This window comes from Procambarus clarkii, chromosome 28 (assembly GCF_040958095.1).
Source record: "Procambarus clarkii isolate CNS0578487 chromosome 28, FALCON_Pclarkii_2.0, whole genome shotgun sequence".
NCBI classification, from domain to species: domain Eukaryota; kingdom Metazoa; phylum Arthropoda; class Malacostraca; order Decapoda; family Cambaridae; genus Procambarus; species Procambarus clarkii.
Window position 1 is genome coordinate 45,011,618 of NC_091177.1, and position 11,136 is coordinate 45,022,753.

Below are 11,136 nucleotides of genomic sequence, written 5' to 3' on the forward strand. Positions count from 1 at the left end.
GAGCGGGACTAAAACTTGGAGACCGTAGATTGATAAAGATTAAGCAACCCAAAAGATGGCACGGACCGGAATAACCCGTAATGGAGACAGTATTTAATGATAAAGATTAAGCCACCCAAAAGGTAGCACGCGCAGGAATAGCTCGTAAGTAGAGGCTTATTGGAGCCATTACCAGTACCAACAGCAGATACTGGATACCTGTAGATGGGTGGATTTATTTTGGGGGGAGCATGTCTCAGAGGGCTGCTATACCAGTTATAGAACTGTCTCGGAGGGCTGCTATACCAGTTATAGAGCTGTCTTGGAGGGCTGCTATACCAGTTATAGAACTGTCTCGGAGGGCTGCTATACCAGTTATAGAGCTGTCTCGGAGGGCTGCTATACCAGTTATAGAGCTGTCTCAGAGGGCTGCTATACCAGTTATAGAGCTGTCTCGGAGGGCTGCTATACCAGTTATAGAGCTGTCTCGGAGGGCTGCTATACCAGTTATAGAGCTGTCTCGGAGGGCTGCTATACCAGTTATAGAGCTGTCTCGGAGGGCTGCTATACCAGTTATAGAGCTGTCTCAGAGGGCTGCTATACCAGTTATAGAGCTGTCTCGGAGGGCTGCTATACCAGTTATAGAGCTGTCTCGGAGGGCTGCTATACCAGTTATAGAGCTGTCTCGGAGGGCTGCTATACCAGTTATAGAGCTGTCTCGGAGGGCTGCTATACCAGTTATAGAGCTGTCTCAGAGGGCTGCTATACCAGTTATAGAGCTGTCTCGGAGGGCTGCTATACCAATTATAGGGCTGGTGAGTTAGTGAAGGTTTCTGGCTCTTCTGTTTTTTCTTAGTCTGAGTCTTGCTGCGAGTTGACATGACTGTGCTGTCATTGGAGTTCGATGAGATGGCCTACATGAGGGAAAAAACACCATACCCAATGGCGTTCAATCTGCATGCTATCAATTGAGAGAAACTATAAGCAAGAGCAACCACCGAAATTCACTGTATTTTAGTGCTCCTGTGCCTTAACACAATTCTAGAGAAATGACTACAAGGAGTTTCACACAAAATATATGTTATTTAGTGTTAGTAGGGTATAAGGCCTCCATATCCGGAGCTGGTTCCCAATAATTAAGCAGAATAAGTTCGGGGACAGTACTTAGGGAAATGTTTACACATAGGCTTTGTTACTAATAATTAGTTTATTCAGTAAAACTAGTGCAAAGGGAGTTTATGCTGATCAAGAGTGTCACGACAGAAACTATTCAGACCTTTCACAGTAGGAATCATTCCCACAGCGCTAGTGTGAGGAGACATTGAGTCCACCCACTTGCTCGGGCCAGTGTGAACTAAATGAACACTTGTGAACACTCTGACACTAATTTCATACAACACTTACAGTAATCAAAAGGACATTGATTGGAGTTGCAACAGAAAAATCAGGCAATACACATCAAACATGAAATGCACAACAACATAATCAATGAGACATTACGGCACACAGGAATATATCACAGAAATTAATCACACATGTCACTAATACAATAACCATAAGTGATTCAGTAGCACATCCCTGAGACTATAATCGTAAATGAACTAAGAATTCTTGTCAGTGAAACTATAATCATAAATGATCGAACACACACACAGTCAGTCACAGAGACACTAATTATAGGGTATACGTTAATCTTCTCTTACCCCAACAGGTATTCCAAGTGTTCCTACGCAGGTCAAGGTTTTGACACTTGGGGGTCCCATCAATTGTTCTACCCCCCCCCCCCCCTCACCTGTATTGGGTGAACAAGGAGATATACCTGGTTGATGGGGTTCTGGGAGTTCTTCTACTCCCCAAGATTCCCTCCAGTACGTTGTTATTTTACTGTGTAGATTAGGGACCTGGCCCTCCAGTATCTTCCATGTGTATACTTAATTAATATAATCGTTTAATTAGTATAAAGTATAATTAATCGGTCAGTTAATCACCTCGATCAAAACAAGGCAATACTATAAAAACAGTACAGACTTTGTACTTAAACTAGGCGGCCTCGACATCGTCACTCCCGACGCACATATCCCTAACAGTTGGACGATATGACCATCCGGCTGTGGCATAGCCGGGCTGGAGGACAGCATAGTTGATGGTCACTTCTCAGCTCCAAGACTACTGCACGTGGTTGGATATGGGGGAGTTACTCACTAACATAACAAAGTAGACTCTTGGCACGGTACTCAAGGGAGAGTTTCACCCACAATACATAAACTCGATAAATCCAATCCTTCAACAAACTAGCGGAGACGATCTGTAAAGTTTGTCCATCACTTAGACAACACTTAAACCCTTCATTGTCAGTTGATATCACCGATAATATCCGATGACACTGTACTTCGGTCTGTTACTGGGTAGTGATCACGTGGTGTTGTTGTCTGTTACTGGGTAGTGGTCACGTGGTGTTGTTCTGTTACTGGGTAGTGGTCACGTGCTGTTGTTCTCTGTTACTGGGTAGTGGTCACGTGGTGTTGTTGTCTGTTACTGCTGGTAGTGATCACGTGCTGTTGTTCTCTGTTACTGGGTAGTGGTCACGTGCTGTTGTTCTCTGTTACTGCTGGTAGTGAACACGTGCTGTTGTTCTCTGTTACTGCTGGTAGTGATCACGTGCTGTTGTTCTGTTACTGCTGGTAGTGGTCACGTGGTGTTGTTCTCTGTTACTGCTGCTAGTGGTCACGTGGTGTTGTTCTCTGTTACTGCTGGTAGTGGTCACGTGGTGCTGTTCTCTGTTACTGGGTAGTGATCACGTGGTGTTGTTCTCTGTTACTGCTGGTAGTGGTCATGTGGTGTTGTTCTCTGTTACTGCTGGTAGTGGTCATGTGGTGTTGTTCTGTTACTGCTGGTAGTGGTCACGTGGTGCTGTTCTCTGTTACTGCTGGTAGTGGTCACGTGGTGTTGTTCTCTGTTACTGCTGGTAGTGGTCACGTGGTGTTGTTCTCGGTTACTGCTGGTAGTGGTCACGTGGTGTTGTTCTCTGTTACTGCTGGTAGTGGTCACGTGGTGTTGTTCTCTGTTACTGCTGGTAGTGATCACGTGCTGTTGTTCTCTGTTACTGCTGGTAGTGAACACGTGGTGTTGTTCTCTGTTACTGCTGGTAGTGATCACGTGCTGTTGTTCTCTGTTACTGGGTAGTGATCACGTGGTGTTGTTCTCTGTTACTGGGTAGTGATCACGTGCTGTTGTTCTCTGTTACTGCTGGTAGTAATCACGTGCTGTTGTTCTCTCTACAACAGTTTTCACGCCATGTTCTGACACGTTAGAAAGTACCAACATAGAGACCAATAGGGCCAAGTACTGACATATAAGAAAGTACCAACATAGAGACCAATAGGGCCAAGTACTGACACGTTAGAAAGTACCAACATAGAGACCAATAGGGCCAAGTACTGACATATAAGAAAGTACCAACATAGAGACCAATAGGGCCAAGTACTGACACGTTAGAAAGTACCAACATAGAGATGAATAGGGCCAAGATATATACAAGTTAGACGATAAAGCAAAACTCTGACCATAAGTAAAGTGTCATAAAACAGAAATAGTGTGTATTAACTTTGCTGGAATCGTTAACCATAAATCCCTAACTTATAACTTTATGTAATCACTTGTTGATAAAGTTTGAGTTAATGGAACCTTCCTTCCCAAGTGTGGGATCCTTGATGCTTTGTTAGTGGGAGGACGGACCATGAGAGGTGAGCAGGGGGAGAGAACCATGGGAGGGTACTGAGGGGGAGAGAGAACCATGGGAGGGTACTGAGGGAGAGAGAGAACCATGGGAGGGTACTGAGGGAGAGAGAGAACCATGGGAGGGTACTGAAGGAGAGAGAGAGAGAACCATGGGAGGGTACTGAGGGAGAGAGAGAACCATGGGAGGGTACTGAGAGAGACAACCATGGGAGGGTACTGAGGGAGAGAACCATGGGAGGGTACTGAGGGAGAGAACCATGGGAGCGTACTAAGGGAGAGAGAGAACCATGGGAGGGTACTGAGGGAGAGAGAGAACCATGGGAGGGTACTGAGGGAGAGAGAGAACCATGGGAGGGTACTGAGGTAGAGAGACAACCATGGGAGGGTACTGAGGGAGAGAACCATGGGAGGGTACTGAGGGAGAGAACCATGGGAGGGTACTGAGGGAGAGAACCATGGGAGGGTACTGAGAGAGAGAACCATGGGAGGGTACTGAGGGAACTATCAAGAGAAAGCACCAAGCCATTATGACTATAGCACTGGGAAGGGGTCAGCATAAGGATTTGGGATGGGACGGGGGAAAGGAATCGTACCCGACCACTTGGACGGTCGGGGATTGAATGCCGACCTGCACGAAGCGAGACTGTCGCTCTACCGTCCTGCCCAACTGGTTGGGGGAAGGGTAAGGAGGGCGAGGGGAGGGGGGGGTTTAATTTAGAGAAAAATGGGGGAGGTTAAAAGGTAGAGAAGCCATACCACCAGCCTCAGGAAGCCACACCCTCAGCCATGGTGTGACACACCTTACTGAAGGTTCCACCAGCCTCAGGGAGCCACACTGTCAGCCATGGTGTGACACACCTTACTGAAGGTTCCACCAGCCACAGGGAGCCACACTGTCAGCCATGGTGTGTCACACCTCACTGAAGGTTCCACCAGCCTTAGGAAGCCACACCCTCAGCCATGATGTGACACACCTCACTGAAGGTTCCACCAGCCTCAGGGAGTTACACCCTCAGCCATGGTGTGACACACCTCACTGAAGGTTCCACCAGCCTCAGGGAGCCACACCCTCAGCCATGGTGTGACACAATGCGTCCCTCGGGGAGTGAAAAGAGGCTGAAAGACAGTACGAAAATGATACGACAAATAAGACAAATACTCGACCTAAAATGTTGCTCAGCAACACCGGACGGAAAAGAACAACAATGAAGAAACAGGTAATAAAACTGAGGATAGGAGCAGGAAGGATCACTACGAACGACAAAGAAGTGTTATAGAAACTCATCAGGAAATTTCAGGAGGTCTTCATATTAGAGCAAGGAGAAGTTCCTGAGATAAGAGATGAAATATCTAACCAGGCACCAATAGAGGAGTTTCAGATTACCAGTGGGAAGGTAAGGAAACATTTGCTTGTGTTGGATGTGACAAAGTGTATAGGCCCATGTAATGCTAAAGAAGGAGCAGAAGTACTGTGCCTACCTCTCTCAATGGCATATAAGAAATCCCTGGTAACAAGAGATATGGCAAACATTTTAAAAGGGGGCAAACGTAGTCCCGATATACAACAATGGTGACACAGGAGGCATACTTCAAGCCAGTGTTCCAAACTTGCATGCTATGGAAGGTTTGGAGAAGATTGTGGAAAAATAAGCTAGTGGAGTGAAAGAACTTTGTAACACATGAGCATAGGTTCAGGGAGGGCAAATCTTGCCTTACAGGATTAATTGAATTTTATGACACGGCGACAGAAATCAGGCAAGGAAGAGAAGGGTGGGCAGACTGCATATTTCTAGATTGTCAGAAAGCCTTCGACACAGTACCCTGTAGAAGACTAATGCATAAGCTAGAGATGCTGTCTGGAGTAAAAGGGAAGGTACTCCATTGGACAAGAGAGTACCTAAGGGGGCATCTCCCCCGAAATATTAAAGTTGTTGTAGGGTATTCATAATTTATTATCCTGATACATGTGAAAGGTGCTGCACCTAGGCCAAGTTTCAGCATCTCAGCCTAAATAGAGACGGAGAAAAAAAAAAGAAAAAAAAAGAAGAATTTTTCAACCATGTTCAATTGATTTCACAGCCTACAATTGTGAACCAAAATCATTTATACGACACTCAGCTATGACCTTACTATTTAATAAAGATTTGCATGTCACATCATTATCCCAGATGTATTTAGTGCAATAATACAGATTTATAAAAGTTTCCCAAAAACGTATGCAACAAAATGAAGTGTATCATTATTTATAAAATCAATAAATCTACGTAGATAAGAATAATGACATGCGTTTATAGAGGCGTAAACTCTACATATAATGTGCAAGTTTCATGTAAATTGAATAATAAATAAAGGCTGTGAAACGAGATCTAGTTGTAAAAGTTGGAGTTGCGTAGCGCGCTCGACAAGTTTACTCAACCTGCGGTCACTCGTGACTGGTGATTTACGCATTGCGGCCAGCTCGTATGGAGAGCTCGCATGCATCTAGCTGTCAATGCTTTTCTCTTGTTCGTTTGGTAAGTCATATTGCAGTACAAATAGCAAAAATAGCATGTTCTGGGAGATATTGTGTGAGCGCGTCAGCATACATCCTCTCTCCATGAGAGACACACAGTCACTGACTGCACCACCCACGTGTCAGACAATAGTGTTGCCATATGTGTTAGTTTATATTCATTTTATGCATAACATGTTATTTTCAACGCTATTACGAAAAATAAGACATCTACAACGTAAGATACAATACCCCGCGGCGTACTCACGGCGCGAGGACCAGATTCACGAAAGTTGCAGCGGGAAATTTGACTCTAATTACGTTATTTTTCAAGATATCATTAAACGGTTTGGACCACAGTGTTGCCAGAACGTTGTAGTATTTTTCGTAATTTTTCGTAAATATTCCATTTTTCATCGGATTTTCGGGTACCATGGCCCCTAAGCAACAGAAAATAATTATTCACTGTGCGGGGTGAGCTAAGTCCCAGAGAGGAACGAGTACCATAGGGTTCATTCCTTGGATATTTTCTGTTTCTGATATTTGTAAAATGATCTCCTTGAGGGTATGGACTCGTTCCTCTCAATGTTTGCTTACGATGCAAACATTATGAGGATGATTAACACCAAGGATGATAGGCTAGAGGGTACAAGATGACCTAGACAAACCTTTGTTGAAGGAATGGTCCAACAAATGGCTACCAAAGTTCAACCCAAGTAAATGTAAGATAATGAAACTAGGCGGAGGGAAGAGGAGGCCAGACACAGGGCACCGAATGGAAGACGAAGTCTTCCACAAAACAGACAGAGAGAAAGATCTAGGAGTTGATATCATGCTGAATCAGAACCGCGTTTAGAAACTTGTGTAAGGAATCATTTAGAACTTTATGTACCACATATGTAAGACCAGTCCTGGAGTATGCGGCCCATACCTTGTCAAGCACAGAACGAGCTGGAGAAGGTTCAAAGGTAAGCCACCAGACTAGTCTCAGAATTAGGAAGCATGAGTAACGAAGAAAGGCTGCGTGAATTACACCTCACGTGCAATTCAGAAGAGTTCAACAGGAAGAGGAAGAGGAAGACAGAAGAGTTTGGGGAGACATGATCACCACATTCAAAATTCTCAGAGGAATTGATAGGTTAGATAAGGACAGATTATTTAACGCGGGTGGTACTGTCACAAAGAGACACAGGTGGAAACTGAGAACCCAATTGAGCTACAGAGACAGTAGAAAGAACTTTTTCATTATCAGAGTAGTTAATAAATGGAATAGATTAGGAAGTGATGTGGTGGAGGCTGACTCCATACACAGTTTGGAGTCCATACACCACATACAGCCTTCTGCAGCCCCTATGTTTATCCCTTATGTATCCCCCCATGTTTTTCACCTTCATTGTATTATCACCTGACCTAATGCGGGTATAAAATCAACTAGTATTGTAAGATCTGTTCACTTGAGAATGAACCATGGAGGTTCGAAACGTCGTGCAAATTATACAAATAAGTGTAATACACTCTATAGTAAATCACTTCTTTTCTTCACCTTAAAAGTACGAAAATGAGTTTTGGAGGGATAGAAGCCCTAAACCAGAAAATAATAAATACAGAATATGCGGTCATATTCAATGAAACATATATATATATATATATATATATATATATATATATATATATATATATATATATATATATATATATATATATATATATATATATATATATATATATATATATATTCACCACCACCATAATTAAATATATAACAGTCACACGCGGGGATTATAACTACACTATTATATACAGGTTTGTATTCCTCCGAAGACACTGGATGCTCCACGGTGCTCACTCTGGGTAGCCCTAGTTCCTTCTTCCGTGGCCCACGATGAATCCACTATGATTCTATGACGAATCTACCCTGGCCACAGGCCAGCCAAATCACCGTCCCACTGGGTGCTTCGTCGTGGAGGCCTTCAACCACAATCCAGCCCGTAGCTGGCAGGTACTAATCAGCTCCGCTGTGTAGGCCACTCCACGACCTATACTAGGGTTGCAAGCCCTAAGCAGGAGCCTCGTGTGACTCGCTGATCACTCTCCTCACTAAGCACCACAGTGGCTAGTCTCTTCCACCAGCCAGCCCCGGATAAGGCGATTCCCGACACCGTCACGCCTCAGGCAGGCTATTACACTCTCAACAGAGTTCGTCCGGGGGTGACTCACAGCTTCTTCAAAGCAGACTGGTGAAGAGACCTTGGCTGCCTTGGGTAGACTGATCCATCGTCCAATACAGCAGTCCCAGGTCGACTCTGCAATCAGATACGTCATTAATACTGGGACGCTCTAGGGAACCTCACTTACAAGCTTAGACACAGACGTCCACCTCTCCATTCCATAGATGGCGTTGCCGTCTAAGCGCCACCACAAAGCTTAAGTTGCATTCACTGAAAAGGCGAAGAGTTAGGGGTGACATGATAGAGGTTTACAAGTGGATGAATGGACATAACAGGTGGATATTAATAGGGTATTAAAAATATCAACACAGGACAGAACACGAAACAATGGGTATAAATTGGATAAGTTTAGATTTAGGAAAGACTTGGGTAAATACTGGTTCAGTAACAGGGTTGTTGATTTGTGGAACCAATTGCCGCATAACGTGGTGGAGATGGGGGTCTCTCGATTGTTTCAAGCATGGGTTGGACATGTATGAGTGGGATTGGGTGGTTATAGATAGGAGCTGCCTCGTATGGGCCAATAGGCCTTCTGCAGTTACCTTTGTTCTTATGTTCTTACTATCTCCTCATTCGGTGGTTTAAAATAGGAGCTGCCTCGTATGGACCAATAGGCCCTCTGCAGTTCTTATTCCTACTACTATTCCCTCTACTACACCTTACTATGCTCCTCACCTCTCTCTCTTGCCTATTTATTGCCTGCATCTATTTCCTCATCACGACGGGAGACATCTCCCGTCACGCAGGGTGCAGTCGCACCTCCACAGATCTCCAGTATCATCTATTGATACTGGTATCAATAGATTATACTGCGCTCGCGGACTCTGCGACACGGGAGACATCTCCCGTCACGCAGTCGCACCTCCACAGATCTCCAGTATCATCTATTGATACTGGTTTATATACTGATACTGATTCATGCCCGTGCTGATGAAATTGCTAAATTGGCAACTCGTCATCCAGTGATACATAAAACAATTCAACCCAGCCTAGAGAACATAAAAAACATCATCACCAAAAAACTCTCACATCTCAACAAAGCCTACCTGCACCAGAGAATAGCTGAAGGTTCGCCATCTGCAACATGGTATCTTCAGGCAATCAAATTAGAAAGGTTAAATATCCCAAAAGGAATCCACAGGGAAATAGCAGTTAGGCTATATAGACTACGTCTAGGTTACAGATGCAACTGGGAGATTGGTGAACCCCGACAGAGAGAGTGCATCTTCTGCCAAACTGTCACAGAAAAGCCATTACTTCACTATCTTCTGGAATGTGAAGCAACCAATGTCCTTAGAAGAGCTTTAAGAGTTCCTGAATCATGCAGTGGCCACCCTGAAGCCATCAACACAGCCACTCTCCTGGTCAACAAAGGTGTCCAGCAGCTGGACACCCTCATAAAGACTGTGAAGCAGTATCCTCCCCCGCGATAACAGCTTGATGGTTAAATGCAACCTCAGAATACTGAGAAAAAAAAAATTGTACCACTTACGGGCTATTCATGCCCGTGCCACCTCTTGGGTGGCTTAATCTTTATCAATCAATCATCTGGCGTCGTCCATTTGGAGGGGGCTTCGGGAGCTGACTCACAGATGGCGTTGTTGTCACTGCTCCGTGCTCCGACGCTGGACTCGGGTCCGTAACACATGGTAATTAATGATGTCATGATAATTTATGGTAATAATTGTAATTAAATACGCGAATGAAGGACAATGATTTTGTGTCTTAATATGAAGCAGTTTCGGCCAAGGACGAACAAGGCATGATTTGCTGTTTCAGATTTGTCTTAAATTGTGTGGTGTGTGTTCTGTCCTTGGTGTCCAAGTCTGAGTCAAGGACACATGTGAAAACGAGCGACGTGGCACCAGTCCACAACCCGTCGCACGTGAAGGAACTTTCGTAATGAGTGAGCAATCGGTAGTTAGAGCATGTGAGGCGCCCAGAGCCTCACTGTACATGTCCTGTGTGCGGGCATGAACAACATGCAACCCGTGGGAGGAGAGCGCACGGTTCTAATTCCTAGGTGTACATGCCGCTCCTCCTGGTCTTGTTGCAGAGCAACTGTGATTCAGGGAAGGTGATGCTAGGACTTTGCTCTCATCTCCACATTGGTAATGACTTCAGAGAGGAAACTAAAGCTAAGAAAAAGAGCCTAATTGACTTACCAAGAAACAGACGAACTGTGCAACAAATTCAAAGAGAGGAATTATGTGAGGTGGCAAGATTTAGTGGCGTGTCGGGGACGTGACTGTGTGACGAGTCTAGTCACATTTCCTGCTACAGCTGGAGGTGTGGGAGAATTATCTTCCTCTGAAAGTAAATCGCGGGGACGAGTGAACAATATCGGCACCTCCAGAATTTAGTCTGAGGTTCTGGCGCTTTCATCGACTTGCAGTCCCGATCCTGGCGGAGCGGTAAACACCGCGTGGGATGTGAAGTGGTAAAGTCGGGCCAGTTCGAGTAGTGTTGCTGTGGAAAGTGACGCCAGTAGTTTGTGGCAGCCGGGTGAAGTACTTACCCATCGGTACTTACCTATCACAGACTACTGCGGAGTTAGGTCTAGGTCGTTCTTCCCCTCCTACTGGTCTCTGTGGTAGAGCAGTGTATAGTGTGTTCATGAAGCTGGTTCTGTGTGGTACAACACCATGTAGTGTGTGGTCCTGGTTCTGTGTGGTACAGCATCATGTAGTGTGTGGTCCT

The 11,136-nt window shown here is 44.9% G+C and overlaps 1 protein-coding gene across 1 annotated transcript; it reads left to right on the forward strand.

The window, feature by feature from the left end:
• The first annotated feature begins 230 nt into the window (after positions 1 to 230).
• LOC138369497 (uncharacterized) lies at positions 231 to 10,684 on the forward strand. The gene is made up of 2 exons (XM_069332755.1): positions 231 to 794; positions 10,493 to 10,684. Exons 1-2 carry the CDS (start codon positions 231 to 233, stop codon positions 10,682 to 10,684), a joined length of 756 nt encoding a protein of 251 aa, XP_069188856.1.
• The last annotated feature ends 452 nt before the right edge of the window (positions 10,685 to 11,136 follow it).